This window comes from Scyliorhinus canicula, chromosome 8 (genome assembly GCF_902713615.1).
Source record: "Scyliorhinus canicula chromosome 8, sScyCan1.1, whole genome shotgun sequence".
NCBI lineage: Eukaryota > Metazoa > Chordata > Chondrichthyes > Carcharhiniformes > Scyliorhinidae > Scyliorhinus > Scyliorhinus canicula.
This window is the reverse complement of record NC_052153.1, coordinates 111,810,527-111,830,067: the sequence shown is the minus strand read 5'-3', so window position 1 is coordinate 111,830,067 and position 19,541 is coordinate 111,810,527. Positions and strand designations below refer to the sequence as shown.

General features: G+C 47.3%; 1 protein-coding gene across 5 annotated transcripts in view; it reads right to left on the bottom strand.

Moving 5' to 3' along the window:
• Positions 1-19,541, bottom strand: part of trim36 (tripartite motif containing 36) — a 122,211-nt gene that overhangs the window by 12,416 nt on the left and 90,254 nt on the right. For all 5 annotated transcript variants that reach the window (XM_038805069.1, XM_038805070.1, XM_038805071.1 and 2 more), the window contains one exon: positions 8,252-8,545. In XM_038805069.1, coding sequence (XP_038660997.1) covers positions 8,252-8,545 — 294 coding nt within the window. The remainder of the gene's footprint in view (positions 1-8,251; positions 8,546-19,541) is intronic.

Here is a 19,541-nt window from a genome sequence, read left to right as displayed (position 1 = left end):
CGGAAGGAGGTTGTCAAGTGCATGCTGGTTTTCTACAAGCGAAACTCAGCTGGTTACAAGTTTCAGGTTGTAACGAACACCATCCGTTCCCAAGAGCTCACAAATATTTGCTTCTCTCCAGGTGCTTACTGAATCCCTTGTTTAAGGCTGAATCTGCCACCACCAAATTCTGAGGCAAAGAATTCCAGATCCTAATTACCCACTGCATAAAAATACTTTTCTTCTTGTCACCCTTCGGTTCTTTTGTTAATCACCTTAACTCTGTGGCCTGATGAAGGATGATCAACCAGAAACGTTGGTCTGATTTTTGCAGAGTTGTAATGACTCCAGAACTATTTTAAAATGATGGGCAGGACCCAATTCCTGGTAGAGACTCCATAACTTGCTCTCCTGATCTGACAGGTTTTCTTGCAGGCTAGGAGTTTCCTATACCAGCCTCGTACCACGTTCCCGTACCAGCCTCCCCGGACAGGCGCCGGAATGTGGCGACTAGGGGCTTTTCACAGTAACTTCATTGAAGTCTACTCGTGACAATAAAGCGACTTTCATTTCATTTTTCATCTCCCCCCACTACAACTTTTGTAGATTTGCTTCTCCATGGCTCATTATTCATGGGCCTCAGATGAGTAGTGAACCAAAGTTTGCAATCCTACATATGTCCTGTTGTAGTTGATTGGTAAGGATAGTTAGACCTGGATGTTAACAAGGGTGGGTTATGTAGGTGAGATCGTAGCCTTTCAGAAGTGAAACCCCAAAATCTGGGTTTCCCTATAGGAGTGTTAATTCCATGGTGTGCATATTCTGGTGCTGGTAGGCTGACTTTTGTGCTGAGAACCTGATTGATAGGTTCAATTTCCAGCCAGACTTGGAGGGTTCAAGAGCAGTCACACAACTAGGCAGCTCAGGTCAAAGACCAGAGGGGGATGGAATTCCAATTGCTGACCTCAGGGGTGGCCCAATCCTGCCAGAGGAGTGGAGTTGCTCCCTGACCAGGGGGGCTCCAATCCCAGGAAGGTGTCTAACCCCTAATTATGTTGCCTAATTCTGGTCTCTCAGGGGCTCGTAACTCCAAGGGGGCCTTTGTTTCAAGGAATCTGATGCGGTGGGGAGCCTCAGGGAGCAAGCACCTCTGTTCGTTCTGGCCAACAAACAGTTTGCAGGCACTTACTTCCTCTTCAAAGTTGCACTCGCTTCCCACCAGGTTTCCTGAGGTCACCTGACCAGAGTAAAGCCTACAAGGTAGGTTGAATCATAGGATGCCAGCCTCATTAAAACATTTCAAGCTGTCAGCCTGCATTCTATGGGTGGCATAGTGGAACTGCTGCCTCAAAGTGGCAGGGACCCGAGTTCAATTCTGGCCTTGGGTGACTGTGTGAAGGTTGCACTTTCTCCCCTTGTCTGCGTGTGTTTCCTCCCACAGTCCAAAGATGTGCAGGTTAGGTGGGGTTATGGGATTACGAGTAGGGTCTGTGCTGGCTCGATGGGCCAAATGGCCTCCTTCTGCACTGTCGGAATTCTATGATTCGAGGAATGGGTGGACTGGTTACCCGATGCCCTTCTTGCCCAGTTCCCTTCTTGCACCTTGCCCTTCTCGTCCCTTGCCCTCTTCACCCATTGCCCTCTTGCTCCTTGCCCTGCTCGTCCCTTGCCCTGCCTCCTTTAAGCCTCTGTGGATGGTTTGGAGATGGGTTGGTGACGCGATTCAGATTTTTCAAATTTGAACATCTGACCTGCATTCAACCTTCGCGGTTTTATGCGCTAAAATTCAGCCCTGATATTTTCTAAAGAGTTTTTTGTTGGTGGAAACATTTTTTCCCCATTTACAATGGAAGTTGTGCTTCGGGATAAAAATACCCTAAAATCTTTCACCTTGAGCACTCTGACAAAGAAATAAGGAAACATTTACAATATCAATCCCAACTTCAACACTGCAGAGATGCAAATAACAGAACAACATAAACACACCACAGACAACCCCAACCTTCTGGCTGACAGTAATGCAATGTAAAATACAAAAACTCCCAGTCATGCTGTAGAACTATCACGTTCCAAAAAATGGATCTTATTTTGTATTGTGCAATTCCCAATGATTTCTTTCTCAAAAAGTTGTTTTCCAGGAAAGGTAAAATCATGTAGAGCAATCAGCACAGACTCTCGGGAACACTGATTGAAGAATAGAGGGGAGGTGAGCCACCAAATTTACATAATTCCTACTTTTAAGATGCTTAAAATGAATCACCAAAAATAACAGGAGCTCTGATCTTGGTGTCAAATACTTCAATCTGTAATCCCATTGAGTGGAACTCTGCACCAGGAGCAGGAGCTTTGTTGCATTTGTTTAACAGTATCTCAGTACATTACACAATTTATAAATATTCACAACTCATTCAGGGTCATGTTTTTTTTAATATCACAAGTCTACCCATGCACATTGTTTGAAAACAGTTTGCATCTCCAAAACTAAATTTAAAAGTTATTGCTGCTGGCTTGATATTGTGGGGCACTTCAAAGTTTCATCTTTTTAAAGGAAATTTGGCTTCATTCATAGAATCCCTATAGTGCAGAAGTAGGCCATTCAGTCCATTGAGTCTACACCAGCTCTCCAAAGGAGCACCATACCTAGGCCGACTCCCACACCTGATCCATGTAACCCCACTTAACCTATACCTCTTACACTAAGAGGCAATTTAGCATGGTCAATCCATCTAAACTGCACATCTTTGGACTGTGGAAGGAAACTGGAGTACCCGGAAGAAACCCAAACAGACACAGGAGAGTAAAGCAAACTCCACTCAGTCACCCAAGGCCAGAATTGAACCGGGTCCCAGGCCCTGTGAGGCAACAGTGCTAACCACTGTGTCACTGTGCCATCTGACAAAGGCCTTGAGAAGGGAGTGTCATAATATCCACTTATGTACATAATGAAGTGCAGACAGGCAGTGATTGACACACAGGATGACCAGTAAGCACACAGCACAATGCAGCCAGTCACCAGACAGGACACTACCACTATAAAGCCAGAGGGCACTAGGTTTCCCGCTCTCTCTGGACCCAGCCACTGAGACAGTCAGAGTCCATGAGTTAGCCAGTGCCAACACCATGCGGTAGCTAGTAAGTCTGGTCAGGTTACTACAAGGTCACCAGTCAGTTCAGTATAGTGTCGACCCACAGCTGAATATGTATATTAGTTATATCGTTGATTAAAACCGTGTTGGATCTTCTCCAGTGTTAGAGGTCTGTTTCTAGCTTCACTGCATCAAGTGCAGTCCACATCGAATCAACCTGCCTAACACATCAGGGAGCAGAACCAGAAAACTGTTGCGCCAACTGTTTTTGACAGAACCTCGTCTACAAACTACATGATTTTACATTTCAAGTTGATTTATGTTACGTTGTGTTTTTCAATAAAGACGAGAAATGGTGTCCTGAGTACATTTTTATGAATATAAATGTTTCTTTAAAATCTGTAAAATGCTTGACTGCTGTTTGGAGAGTGCGATGTTTTACTGAATATGCAAGGATGATGATTCTCATGAGAAAAGTGGAAACATTTGAATGAGAATACTCAAAAGACTTTGGTGTACAGCATCAAGTACATTGAATGAAATCAATGCGATGTGACTTATTTGGTAAATGATCATATCACTTTACTGCCTGGGCAAGTCTAACTTCAAAGTATTCAGTAATTGTACAAAAGAAAGATGCACTGACCACACCTAAATGAAAGTGAATACAAAGAAATACAGAACAAAATAGACAATTGAATGTGTAAGAGAAGCTTGGCAGATTATTTTCTGCACAGCAAGATCTCACAGACAGTAATGACATTTACTAAGTACTGTAAATCAAAATGAGAACATAGACATATGAGATAAATAAAAATAAACAAGGATATTAGAAATGAGGCGTTCTTTCAAAAGGCAGAACATTTTAAAATATTAAATTATTTTAAAAATGCAAAGCAACCAGCCTATTGCTCACATTTGTTTCCTCGGCCACTTACACATCAATGCCAATTGCTTCAAATTATATAACAGTTATGTAATGAGCGCAGAGCCCATTAACTCAGAAGCATAGAGCCAAGGTGACCTAATTCTGCTGTGATGGTCTGGTCTATTATTTCTCTTCTAATTGGTTAGTGAGAATAAACAAAATGCTTGAGAACTAAACAGACATTTCAAATTCCAGTCTGAATATCTTTCATCCATAAAGTCCTGTAAGTGATTTTGCTGCAGACCCGTTGGATTTTTTTTAGTCGGATAAAGTGCTTCCTACTTTGTCTGATACTCATGGTAATTCAAATAGTGAAATATATTAGTTTTTCATCAACCTTTATGTGCAAATAATCTATATACCTGACACCCCAACTACCAGAAATCATAGTAAGACCAGTCGTGGATGTAGAATCAGTTTGTTTTGTCCAAAGTATTGAATTGGAACTAGGGAATCTGCTTAATGCTGGCATATGAACATTGGGCGGGATTCTCTGACCCCCCCACCGGGTCGGAGAATCGCCCGGGGCCGGCGTCAATCCCGTCCCCGCCGTGTCCCGAATTCTCCACCACTCGAGATTCGGCGGGGGCGGGAATCGCGCCACGCCGGTCAGCGGGCCCCCTGTGGCAATTCTCCGGCCCGCAATGGGCCAAAGTCCTGCTACTGACAAGCCTCTCCCTCCGCCGTGGATTAAACCATTAAACCACCTACCTGACCGGCGGGAGCAGGCGGCGCCGGGGTCCTGGGGGGGGGGGGGGGGGGCACAGGGCGATCTGACCCTGGGGGTGCCCCCACGGTGGCCTGACCCGCGATCGGGGACCACTGATCGGCGGGCGGGCCTGTGCCTGGGGGCACTCTTTTCCTTCCATCTTCGCCATGGTCTTCACCATGGTGGAGGCGGAAGAGACCCCCTCCCCTGCGCATGCGCTGGGATGACGTCAGCAGCCACTGACGCTCTGGCGCATGCGTGGACTTATGCCGGCTTAGAAGTCCTTTCGGCCCCGGCTGGTGTGGCGCCAAAGGCCGTTCACGCCAGCCGGCGGAGTGGTAACCACTCAGGCACGGGCCTAGCCCCTCAATGTGAGGGCTTGGCCCCTAAAGGTGCAGAGACTTCCACACCTTTGGGGCGGCCCGACGCCAGAGTGGTTCACACCACTCCAACACGCCGGGACCCCCTGCCCCGCCAGGTAGGGGAGAATCCCGGCCATTATTTTTATAGTGTAAGTGGACCCTGGGAATAGAAATTTAAACAAGGACTACAACCAATTTAGACCAAGTGTACAACCCAGCATTGAGGTACAATTGTAGAGTATGTCATCCTTGATTTAAATGAATTAATGTTTCAGAATCCATTCCACACTCATGGTATGCAGACACCCAACAACAGGACACTGAACTACAACATTTCCCACTCTTGGAATTCTGCTACTGATCAAGACAGCAGATTTTGACTACTCCAAAGGCAAAGGTTAGACTGTGCTATCCCTTACATTCAGTTAATTGCAGCATCATTGACTCTTCCTTCCCTTGCACTCATAGAATAGATGTCATTGTCCACTGAATATATTTGCATAACGTTGATTTATTTATGGAACAAACTGGGAAACTATAGCAATATTCCATTCTTACTTTAGTGTGGACATGTTAATTGACCTCAAATATGAGCCTCAATGCATAAGTGGATAAGTGAAATGAAATTAAGTAGAGTACAGTGTTACAGGAATCCAGGGGCAATGGTTGGTGTAGCATAATTGGCTTCAGAATCTCCATAGAGGGAGTGGAAATCAGTAAGGGACCTTGCTTCTCATCACTACCTAATCAACTTTGATAAACAGTTAAGCATTTGTGGGCATAGGAATGGTGAGAGTCCGATATAACTGTGTTGATCTCTATTGTAGAATAAACTAGCCTGCACACACTGTCCAGCCTCACACAGGAAGAATGGCCACTTGTGAATGGTGTGAAAGGGCAACTGATGGAATGGGAGAATGTGTTGTTACTTTCAAGTAAGGAGAAGGGAAGGATAAATGGATAATAAATTACCTAAAGCGATTTGCTTTCAAATAAGGTTCAAGGTCACTTTCTCACCAATTATTTGGTTCATGACACTGATTCAGTGAAAATATTCTCATTACAGCATCACTGTTAAAAACATTTATTATTAAAGATGTAATTTGATGGAAAATCACGATTTAAATGATGGAACTATATAAGGAATGGGAAACTAGCTATAAACTAGTTATACAATAACTAGGACTTGAAAAGAAGGCTAAAAAATGTTTGTTAAATTTGTGAAAGAATTTGATAGTGTGATTAGGGAAAGACAACTTTCTGTACTTGGATTCACTGACAAATGATAATGAATTAAACAACTGCCACTAAAAAGCAATGGAAGACATTAGGAGAATTTATTTTTTTATTCTTTCATTGGATGTCAGTGTCAATGGTAATATTTGTTACTTACCCCTAATTGCCTGAGAGGATGATCATTTGCTCCAGATAGTAATTGAGACAGTGATCATCTTTTTGTGAAAACAGTGGAGAAACATTTGAAGCAAAGGAAGATGCAACACTATCAGGAGAGGGGAAAGCATTGGGATTAGTTCCAGTTTCTGTAGCTTTGGCCTGGTGCAAACACAATGGGCCAAACGGGTTCCTTCTGTGGTGGAAAGTCCCTTAAGATTTAGCTGAGGACTTCTAAATAAGGTGATGTTCAACCTAGCAGTCTTAGGTATGCTGTGTGAAAACTGAATTACTGTCTAATACCATTTATGAAATTTCAGCAAGTAATATTCACAACCTGTAAACATGTTGCATCTAGTTTCAGGAATGTTTTACTTTTATCAGGAACAGCAAGGTTAGCATGCATCGTAACAGTGAAAGGGTTAACTATAGATTCTGAGGAGAAGATAAGGTGAGGGGACCACCCAGTTTGACTAATATTCACATTTATTGTGATCTGGAGGGGGAGTTGTAAATAAAAGTGAGGAAAGAGATGTAGATACTAGGGAAGCACCAAAGGAAATTGCAATCTGAATATTCCAATGTTTCTCTGGTCAGGTCAACCAAAGCTGACAGTGTCCACGAGCTGTGTTGTCTTATCATCTTTACGGAGATGGACTGCATGGGGGATATTTTGAAACAACTGTTTTGTAAGATAACTGAGATTCGGACCAGAATTTACAACCTTGCTGTCTTATTTGACCCAGAGATGTGCTTTCAAACAAACGTCTGCTCTTTCAAGCACCTTTTCACTAGTTCTATAGCCTGTAAATGGAATTTTTAGCATGCACCTTAGCATCCACATTTCAAAGCCCTCTATTTTCTTCCACAGATCTTTATTTATTGTCCAGGTTTCTGAGACATACGGGAAAGTGGAGAAAATGTAGCGTCAGGTGAAATTGTTCCTTGTTACAAGCTTGGGTTTTCTAGTTGATAACATCCTTCATTTTCCCAAAATTACTTCTGGTTATCTCAAGGGAGGGGCACCCACACTGTACATCCACATGGATATTAATCATATTCAGGATTAGCACTCCACGCTCCAGGCCTCCATAGAGTGAAGCCCAAAACCAATCCTTCTGACTACGATGCAGGAGCCCTACCAGAGTCAATACACAATCACTCCAGGTATAAGTACTCCAATGGATGTTATTCCAGTATTTCGGACCACATTCTAGTTATTATTCTTCAAGACTGTCTGGAATGGGGCTTGAACTCTTCGCCTTCTGACTCAGAGGCTACCACTAAGCTGAAGGAGCACTCCTATAATCTGAATGTGTTGCTATTTTACCAGGCAAGGCAACTGATAGAAGATGGATATCTTAGATTAAGTTAAATCTGATTCCAAACCTTACAGAAAAATTTTGAAAAACATAACTTCAAAGTATTTCTAAGTGCGATGAAGTGCTTTATACTATTTTACATAATTTCTTGTCTTTATTTTCTTTTACCTGCCTTTATTATGCCAAGAAGTGAAAAAGGTTTTTTTTTTAATGGATAAATAGAGTCCTGATTAAAAGGATTCCTGTGAAAATATGCAAAGCACAAAGTTCCTGGCTTTGTTGTCAAGAACTGCAGGGAGGAGGTGCAAAATCACTCAGTATTGTTTAATATTCCAAAGATGTTCCCCTGAGACACATTACCATCCACTTCAAAATTAATCAATTGTATTAATGAATGTTCATTAATGTTTACTAATTTAAAGGAGTAACCATAATTATAGCTCAATGTAATTCTCCGTCTCTAAAAGGCATACCTGGAGCAGGTGGCGTGTGGAAAGCTACCTCCTTGCTGTAGTCACTGTAGGTAAAATTCTTGCAACCCTTCACTCTGAAGAGGTAGCTAGTGTTGGTGTCAAGATTGGAGATTACTTTACTTGTGCTGCACACGTCCTCAGTGGGCTCCCAGGTACAATCTCCGTCTTGGTCTAGTCTCCTGTATTCAAGCTTGTAGTGGTCAACGGGAGGGTTCCCATTGGGCTGCTGCCAACAGACGATTCCCTTATCATACAACCGGCTTTGCTTCTGATCGATAACTGGTGCATCTGGAACTGGAACGTTAGCCACATCTTAGTATTCCACAGATTAGCAAACGTATACAGTTTCAACAAATCAATAATAAAACCCCCATTCCGAATAATGGTTTCCAATTAGGCGCTTCCTTGGACAAAAAGCTAAGTAGCTCCATGTATCGACTGAAAATGATTAGAGGCACTCAGAGCATTTCTATCTTAAAGTACATAAGCAACCAGTTAACTGGTTTCATTAACATTAAATTGGAAAAGTAATTTCTAAAATGGCAAGATCTAAAGTCAGGATTAAATAAAAGATTTAACAGAAAATTCAATTTAAGACAACTGTTGTTTGTGAAAGAGATATCAGTATTCACCAGGCACAGCAGAAATTGCTGCCGAAGATGCAGGAGCCCTACCAAAGAATCGGTACTCAATCAATCCAGGCATTAGTACCCCAGTATTGATCTGTTCAGGTTTGACTCTGCTGAGTAGCCTGGTCTCAGCCAGAGATCTGATGAGAAGAAAGATCGCACACTGGATCACTATTCAGTGGATCCTGCAAGGAACATATGTCAATGTGGAATGAATGGTGATATCTTACAGATCACTCAGGGTGTCCACATTGCTATGGAAACATGCACCCGTATGTGAAAGTTGAAGTCTGGAACAATCAATTTTTTAAAAAATCATTCATGGGATATGGGTGTTGTAGGCTGGGCCAGCATTTATTGCCCATCCCTAATTGCTCTTGAACTGAGTGGCTTGCTGCTCCATTTCAGAGGGCATTTAAGAGTAAACCACATTGCAGTAGGTCTGGAATCACATATAGGCCAGACCAGGTAAGAATGGCAGCTTGCCTCTCCTAAAAGGCATTTGTGAACCAGATGAGTTTTTATGACAATTGATATCATTAGATTTTTAACTACAAATTTTTATTGAATTCAAATTTCACTATCTGCAGTGGTGGGATTTGAATCCAGGTCCCCAAAACATTACCCTGGGTCTCTGGATTAAAAGCCCTATGACAATATCTCTTAGCCACTGTCTACCCAAATGTTATAATAGAGGCTCCAACTTTCTTTCCATCATTTGGCTGACCAGGAATCTCTCCTCTTTTACCACCTGCCATTGGCATGTCAGAAGGATTTACAGGTTGACCTCAACTGTTTGGGTGGGGCACTTAATTGAAAACGTCAGTTTCCCACTGGCGGAAAATGCTTTTGGAATTTTCTTCTCCTAACTTTGATGGTGGGTTAAAGGTAGGTTGAGTTTCTCAATGAACAATGTGCTTAGTATTTTCTGCATGCTAATTAAAAGACCACCTCACTGGAATCAGAGTTTTCCTCCAAATTAAATTTCCTACCAGTGAGAATTTTGAACTTTCAGTTTTACAAATGAATATAAAAGGTGTGCACTTGTCGAGCTTCACCTCTCCCAGAACTTTGAGTCCAGTGAATGCTGCTGTCATTTTCTTGAGGACCTTGCATGACTTCATTCAGTGCCGGTAGCAAAAGCTACACCAAGGCTGGAAGCAGGGAAACAGGTAAAGACTGGAGGAGGGAAGGGGGGATGGGGGGGGGGGGGGGGGGGGGGGGGGGGGGACTGGACGAGACAGGCTGGACGAGGCAGGCAGGCTTACTGGAGAAAGGGGTGGGGAAAATGACCAGGGAAAGTGAGGGGCGGGGGAGATTTTCCAGGGAAGAGGATGGGGAGAGTGTCTGGGGAAGTTGTTGTGCAGAGTCTCTTTGAGGACGGGGTCAACAGTGTCAATGTTGGGGTCTGGGGTATCAACTCAGGGTACTGGTGACCGGAAGGAACATCATAATCAGAGGGGGGAGTGGAATTCTGTAGGATGACAGGTCCAGAGTAAAAGTTTGGTAGGTGAAGTTCTCACTAGGGGTGAGGAGGACCAGACCTGTGGCCCAGATATTGGGGGGGGGGGGGGGGGGTGCACATAGGGACAGTACTGGGTATCAGCGCTGAGCTAGGGAAGGCATGTGAAGGTGGATTGTGATAGGGTCCAGGGTATCAGTGAAGGTTCAACGGAGACAGAGGGGAGAGGAATGGTGATAATGGATGGTTGTAGTAGGATGGGGCAATGTTGGTGGATGACAGGGTGAGGATAAAAGGTGGTGGAGCAAGCTTGAAAGATGATGCACACCAGTTTTCCAAACTGATCCTGGCCACACCGAAAGTCAGTCAATGAGATCCCTCAAAATGGGAGGAGAGTATTTCGGGTGGGTGGAGTTCAAGGTCAGCACAAGTAATCGATTAAAGGGACACCATGATAGTTATGAGTCAACTAGATGTCGACCATGCTTAGTTGTATTCTGCTCTTTCACCTGAAGCCCACATTGCAGCAGGTCTGTTCCTGACTCATGGGTCTCAAAACATCGAGAGTCCAGCGAGGTGTTCATTCTGTGCTATTTGCCATCAGCTGCAGTCAGAGGTAGGGATGAAAGGGGGGAGAGTGGCGGATACCTCCAATGGGCAGGGCTGACATACGACAGTCAATTTGTGACTCTAAACCTCCATCCTCTTGGGTGGATGGACTTTCTAAGCTGCCTTGCAATAGAGCCTTGTGAGTAGTGGAGGCAAGAATAGTGTCAGATGGAGGCTTCATCACCCTGATCACAGGGCAATGTCTCCATTCGCAGATATGTCTGAATGGGTGGAAAAACCCATTTCAAGTCCTCCAGGAAGTCCTATACATGAAAGGGCTGGTGGGGGTGGGGGGTGAAATATTTAGATGGAGGCCAGGTGAAGGGCTTAGCACTGGCCTGCTGGCTTTGAAATGGAGAGCAACCTGTAAAGGGCAAGTTCAGTAAATGTATCACTTCAATTTGTTCACATATCGTCTGAGGTTCCAAAGATGCAGGCAACCTGCCTTAGTATTCTCTCATCCAGATGAGGAAAGGCAGAGCCCATTGCAAGTTGATACAGGGCCATGAGGACCAAGGCTCTGAACATCAAGAAGCAGCAGGGCCTGTAGAAGGTAAGAGAACAGTGAACATGAACCACTTATGGGCAAGTATTGGTCATTATGGTAGCACAGTGGGTAGCAATGTTGCTTCACAGCACCAGGGTTCCTGGTTCGATTCCCGTGTTGGGTCACTGTCTGTGCGGAGACTGCACGTTCTCCCTGTGTCTGCGTGGGTTTCCTCCGGGTGCTCCAGTTTCCTCCCACAAGTCCCAATTTGGACATTCTGAATTCTCCCTTAGTGTACCTGAACAGCTGCCGGAGTGTGGCGACTAAGGGCTTTTCACAGTAACTTCATTGCAGTGTTAATGTAAGCCTACTTATGACAATAAAGATTATTATTATTGGCCTGATCATGGGTGTATCGGCAGTAGTTCCCTTATCTAGAGATGAGCGAGGGGCAGCAGTCTTCGATTTGAAGACTAAGTGCTTCAGCGTGGGAAACAGTGGCGTTTTACACCCGGAAATACGGTGCAACAGTCTGGTAGGGGGCTAGCAGGCAACAGTGTAAGCCCCTGGCTTTATCTGCATATCCAGCCGGAGAATTGTCAGGTCACGCCGTGCAACATGGCACCGGCAGCGCGTGGACCCGGCCTGCCAAAAACTGCCCCCCTTTGACCAGACGCGGCACCCCCGGACCAGCCTCCACCAGTGCCCCAGCCCCCGCCAAAGCCCCCCCTGCCCGCGGAACGGCTCCCACCCGACTGTGGAGGAGCTGTGCTAAGTCCGCAGCCACCACGCCGGGTTCACGAAAATAAATAGGATAAGTGTTCCACACCATCAGGAACTCGGTCCATCGGGAGCGGAGCATCGCGGGAGGGCCTCAGGTAATGTTGTGAGGCCGCCCGGTTGCGTGCGCCGTACTCAGAGAGTACGCTGTTTTCAAGGGGACGGAGCATCGCAAAAGCAGCACCATCCCCAATTTCGGCACAAACGGGGATTCTCCGGTCGATCGTCGAAACATGATTTCAGCGTCGGAGATCGAAGAATCCCGCCCAATGCTCATATATACCGGGATGTGGTTGCTCACATTTGCCAGATTCTCCAATAGGACCTGTGACCACAAGACTCTGGGGGAATAATGTGGAGCTCCTGACCTGCGGTGAGTGAATATCTACCTGGATGGATTTTAAAAATGGCAGCAGGACCTTTGACTCCATGAGGTGACAGCAGGGTGGGTGGACGACCTTCATGCCCACCCCACCAAGACAATCTCCACGCTTCTTGCTGATGCATGATTACATTTTTAAAATTAACTTGCGGAACGTGGGTGCCGCTGGTTAGGCCAGCATTTATTGCCCATCCCTAGTTGCCCTTCAGAAGATGGTAATGCGTTACTTTCTAAAACCGTTGCAGTCCTTGAGGTGTAGGTACACCCACTATGCTATTAGGGAGTGAATTCCAGGATGTTGCCCCAGCGACAGTGAAGGAACAGTGATATATTTCCAAGTCAGGGTGGTGAGTGACTTGGAGAGAAACCTTCAGGTGGTGGGGTTCCCAGGTATCTGCTGCTCTTGTCCTTCGCGATGGTGTAGTCAGGCTTTGGAAGGTGTCGTCTAAAGAATCTTGGTGAGTTACTGCAGTGCATCTTGCAGATGGTACACACGGCTGCCACTATTCACTGGTGGTGGAGGGTTTGAATGTTTGTGGAAGGAGGAGCAATCAAGTGGACTACTTTGTCCTGGATGGTGTTGAGCTTCTCGAGTGTTGTTGGAGCTGCGGTCATCTGGCTGAAGGTAGTTGCGAATGCCTCAGCCTTGTCTTTTGCACAGATGTGCTGGACTCCTCCATCATTGAAGATGGGGTTATTTGTGGCGCCTCCTCCTCCAGTGAGTTTTTAATTGTCCACCACCATTCACGGCTGGATGTGGCAGGACTACAGAGTTTAGATCTGATGCATTTGTTGGAATCGCATAGCTCTGTCTATTACTTGCTGCTTATGCTGTTTGGCACATAAGTAGTTCTGTGTCGTAGCTTTACCAGGTCGATATCTCATTTAATTAACGAGCTGAACTGTGGGAGATCATATGTCTTTTAGCCATCCTGTCACCCAGCAGCAATCACACTGTCTTTCCCACCTGCCATCTTGGAAAATGCTGCCCTTAGTCTCCAGAATGATAAATTCCGCCCAGTGTTCAGTGTAAAAGCCCACAGAAATTCTGCAGGTATATATAAGAGTAGTGGATGGAGGGCTCCAATCATTCATCACTGTACATGAAATCTGGGCTATGATAGTGACATTTAAATTGACTTTACATCCTGATTATCTTGTTTTCTTTGCATATGACGCCTTCGTGAATCATTCACTGGGAGGCAGTGGCGTAGTGCAATTGTCACTGGACTAATAATCCAGAGACCCAGGGTACTGCTCTGGGGACCTGGTTCCCAATCCCACCAGAGATTTGAATTCAATAAAAATCTGGAATCAAAAGTCTGATGATAACTCTCAAACTGTCAATTGTCGTTAAAACATATCTGGTTCACTCATGTCTTTTAAGGAAGGAAATCTCTCATCCTTACCTGGCCTGGCCTACATTTGAGTCCAGATCCACAGCAACGTGGTCGACTCTTAAATGCTGTCAGGGATGAGCAATAAATATTGACCCAGCCAGTGACTGGGTCAACTTCCCATGAACAATGAAAAGATGATTCAAATCAGGCTTCCTTACATAGTGGCCCAGTGCTTGTCCATCTCCTAGGTAGATACTAAGTAGCTGCACAAATTTTAATACAATAGCACGGTGGCACAGTGGTTAGCACTGCTGCCTCACAGCGCCAGGGACGCGGGTTTGATTCTGAACTTAGGTGACTGTCTGTCTGGAGTTTGCACATTCTTTACGTGCCTGCGTGGGTTTCCTCTGCGTGCTCTGGTTTCCTCCCACAGTCCAAAGATGTGCAGGTTAGGTAGATTGGCGATGTTAAATTGTCCCTAGGTGGGATTACGGGGATACGGTGGGCCTAGTTGCTCTTTCAGTGGTTCGGTGCAGACTTCTACATTGTAGTGATTCTATGAATAACATCAGGATAATTGTAGGAATGGTACCACAGACTTGCAGCTTTTGCCAGGCAACCTCGATTCTTGGATAAATTTCCCATAAAAACAGCCTGCTCCAAAAACATAATAATAATAATCTTTTGTAATAATCTTTATTATCACAAGTAGGTCTTATATTAACACTGCAGTTAAGTTACTGTGAAAATCCCCTAGTCGCCACATTCCGGCACCTGTTTGGGTACTGTGGTGAATGTAATATATGTTAATATATATGTAAATTCACACTGTTGTTGTAAGCGCAGTAGCGCAGCCCTACCACTAGGGGGAGTAGCGTTGGGAGCACTTAGGAACTTGTACTGGGCTCCACCCTTGGTTCCGCTCACGACTCCTCCCCATAGTGCAGCTGTATAAGTACCCGTGTCCAGAGTCAGCCTGGGTCACTACGAGGTCATCGACAGGTAACAGGCTGGCTCTGAAGTAAGTCGATTAAAGCCTAGATTCACATCGGAAACACGTGTCTGGTGAATTGATGGTTCCATCAATTTAATCGACTTAAGAACAGTAAAGATCGGTTATGGAATCGGCCCTCAAGCCTGGACGCCTGGAACTCAACCCGCAGGATGCAGAGGCTAAAGAAATCTTCTCCCACTGGATCCGGTGCTTCAAGGCCTACCTGGCCGAAGCGAGCACAGCCAAAACTACAGAAGATCAGAAGCTGAGTCTACTGCACATGAGGGTGAGCCATAGAATCTCGACGCAACTAAACTCGGCCAGTTCATATACTGCGGCGCTAGCAGTTCTCGCGAAAATGTATGTAAGGCCCATTGATGAAGTTTACGCTCGCCAGGTGTGTACGACTCGCCGTCAGCGGCCTACGGAATCACTCGCCGAATTCCTAAGAGAACTTAACAATTTGTCCAATGACTGTAATTACCAAGCGGTTACCGCGGCTGAACACGGAATTGGCGGTACGCGATGTTTTTGTAGCGAGCCTCAGGTCCAACTATGTGCTGGAAAAGGGGGCCCAGGACTTAGAAACGACTGTGGAAGCTGCGACCACGATGGAGGTCTCCTTCCACAGCCTTAACTCGTTCCCCGCGGACCCCGCGACCCAGTCATGGGCCCCCGACCAGCGACTCCCCCAGGCCTGTGCTACGCGGCCGCCCAACCACCATGCTGCCCCAGCCAGCCACTATGCTGCCCAAGCCAGCCACTATGCCGCTCCAGCCTGCCATTTCTGCGGCCAGAATCAGCACCCGCGGCAGCACTGCCCGGTCCGCAACACGACCTGCAGCAGCGGGCGAAAAGGGCATTACGCAAGAGTGTGCCTCGCTAAAAGGGCCCCGGCTTCCAACTCCCCAGCGACTCACAGTAACCGCTTCCCTCACTCGCAGCCCCGCGGGGCCCGAAACGCTGCGGCCTATGCCCTGACTCCGCCACCTCCAGCCACGTGCGAACCACAGGGGCCACCATCTTGGATGCCATCTTCCTCGCCGCCCGCCACGTGCGATCCATGGGCCCGTTCGGCATCTCCGCGCTCGTACAACTCAGCGGAGGAATTCGAACTAAACTATGAACTCAGAGGGCAGTCATCACGGGGCCACTCCAGCACAGCTGATCGAGCCGCCGACTACCCGCAACCTCAAGAGCCTCACCCTCAGCTGCGGAAGGCCCCTGCCCCCACTCACGATCTGCAGCCTCGCTACGCTGCGAATCCCCCCCCCTCCTCTCTTTGCCAATCTCACTAAGGACTGTAAACCCGTAGCCACTCGTTGCAGGCGGTATAGCCTGCAGGATAGGGTATTTGTCAGAGCAGAGGTCCGAAGGCTACTCAGTGAGGGGGTTATAGAGGCCAGCAATAGTCCCTGGATAGCTCAGGTGCTGGTCGTTAAGACCGGGGAAAAATTCCGTATGGTGGTCGACTACAGTCAGACTATAAATAGATTTACGCTCCTCGACGCGTATCCCCTCCCCAGGATTGCAGACATGGTAAACCAGATCGCCCTGTACCGGCTCTTTTCCACGGTGGATCTGAAGTCTGCATACCACCAGCTCCCAATCCGCCCGGAGGACCGCCACTACACGGCATTCGAGGCCGATGGCCGCCTCTTCCATTTCCTCCGGGTCCCTTTTGGCGTCACCAATGGGGTCTCGGTGTTCCAACGAGCAATGGACCGAATGGTGGACCAGTACGGGCTGCGGGCCACGTTTCCGTACTTGGACAATGTCACCATCTGCGGCTATGACCAGCAGGACCACGACGCCAACCTCCACCGTTTTCTCCAGACGGCACAGAAACTCAACCTAACGTACAACAAGGAAATGCGTTTTCCGCACATCCAGACTAGCCATCCTCGGCAATGTCGTGGAAAACGGAGTCCTGGGCCCCGACCCGGACCGTATGCGCCCCCTCTTAGAACTCCCTCCCCCTCATTGTCCCAAGGCCCTCAAACGGTGCTTGGGATTTTTTTCCTACTACGCCCAGTGGGTCCCTCAATATGCGGACAAAGCCTGCCCACTCTTTAGGACCACACGATTTCCCCTGTCAGCCGAGGCACGCCAGGCCTTCGACGGCATCAAGGACGACATCGCCAAAGCGGCCATGCGGGCGGTGGATGAATCCACTCCATTTCAGGTAGAGAGCGACGCCTCAGAGGTAGCTCTAGCAGCCACACTAAATCAGGCAGGGAGACCAGTTACATTTTTCTCCCGTACCCGCTCCGCTTCAGAACTCCGACACTCCTCAGTCGAGAAAGAAGCACAAGCCATTGTGGAGGCTATCCGTCACTGGAGGCACTACCTCGCAGGTAGGAGGTTCACCCTCATCACCGACCAAAGATCGGTTTCCTTCATGTTCGACAACTCGCAAAGGGGCAAAATAAAAAACGATAAAATTCTGAGGTGGAAGATCGAACTCTCCACCTACAATTACGATATCAAATATCAACCCGAGAAGCTCAACGAGCTTCCGGATGCCCTATCCCGCGGGACATGCGCCAGCGCGCAGATCGACCAATTAAAAAGCATCCACAATGATCTCTGTCACCCGGGGGTCATCCGGCTCGCCCACTACATTAGGGCCTGAAACCTGCCTTTCTCCAACGAGGAGGTAAAAGCGGTCACCAGGGACTGCCCGATCTGTGCGGAGTGCAAACCGCACTTCTTTAGACCAGACAGGGCCCACCTGGTCAAGGCTTCTAGGCCCTTTGAACGCCTTGCGATTGATTTCAAAGGGCCACTCCCCTCAGCTAACAAGAACGTTTACTTATAAAAGGTCGTAGACGAGTTCTCCCGTTTTCCATTCGCTATCCCGTGCCCCGACATGACCTCCCACACAGTCATTAGGGCCCTGCATAGCATCTTCACCCTGTTTGGTTTCCCCAGCTACGTATACAGCGACCGGGGTTTGTCCTTCATGAGCGACGAGCTGCGTCAGTACCTGCTCGAAAAGGGCATCGCCTCGAGCAGGACTACCAGCTACAACCCCAGGGGGAATGGGCAGGTGGAAAGGGAGAACACGGCGGTCTGGAAGACCGTCCTACTGACCCTCCGGTCTAGAAAGCTCCAAGTCTCCCAGTGGCAGGAAGTCCTCCCAGATGCACTCCACGCTATTAGGTCCCTTTTGTGTACGGCGACCAACCAGACCCCTCATGAGAGGCTCTTCATTTTTTCCAGGGGCACTACCACGGGGGTCTCACTTCCGGCATGGCTGAGGACGCCGGGCCCCGTACTCCTGAGGAAACACGTCAGGGCGCACAAAACTGACCCCCTTGTTGAGAAGGTGCGTCTGCTCCACTCCAATCCCCAGTACGCATTCGTCGAGTTCCCTGATGGCCGTCAGGACTCTATCCCTCCGGGATCTGGCACCCACCGGATCTAGCGCCCCCCCCCCCCCACACCCACAGAAGGATCTCTCACCCTACACCACATGCTGCCGCCGCCTTGCGCTCCCGAACCCACAAGCTCGCTCCACCAGTTCCGCGCCCCCGCGCCGGCCAGCCCCCAGCACCCCCAGTCGAACCAGGAGAGTATGAAGCTCGGATACAACCCTCCCTGGAGTCCGCCATCGTACCCCAGCACACCACACCCATCCAGCCACCGCAAGAGGCTGCAAACCCGGTGCTCCGCAGATCTCAGCGGACAATTCGACCGCCGGACAGACTGACATTATAGACTTGACCACCACCCCCGCTGGACTTGATTTTTTTGAAGGGGGTGAATGTGGTGAATGTAATATATGTTAATATATATGTTAATTCACACTGTTGTTTTAAGCGCAGTAGCACTGTCCTACCACTAGGGGGAGTAGCGCTGGGAGCACTTAGGAACCTGTACTGGGCTCCACCCTTGGTTCCGCCCACGACTCCTTCCCCTAGTGCAGCTGTATAAGTACCCGTGTCCAGAGTCAGCCTGGGTCACTACGAGTTCATCGACAGGTAACAGGCTGGCTCTGAAGTAAGTCGATTAAAGCCTAGATTCACATCGGAAACACGTGTCTGGTGAATTGATGGTTCCATCAGGTACACGGAGGGAGAATTCAAAATGTCCAAATTACCTAACAACACGTCTTCCTGGACTTGTGGAAGGAAACCAGAGCAGCCAGTGGAAATCCACGCAGACACAGGGAGAACATGCAGACTCCGCATAGACAGTGACCCAAGCCGGCAATCGAACAGTGCGAACCACTGTGCAACCATTGCATTAGCTCAGGTATGGGTTGCAGTGTAGTTCATGCGATTTTCTGAGTTACATCACCCAGCATATTAAACTAATCCATTGTAAGTTATTGATTTACTAAACAGAGTGACCAATGCAGATTTGAAGCAATTGACACCAAGGATATTGTAATTCCACAGCCTTTACAGTAGAAGAAAGAGTTTGCATTTATATAGTCCCTATTGTGACCTCGAGACATTCCAAACATTTCAAACAAGAACAACTTATATTTATATCGTGCCATGAACATAATAAAACATCTTAAGGTGCTTTACAGGGACATTTATAAAACACAACATAACACTGAGCCACATAAGGAGCTATTAGGTCAGGTGACCAAA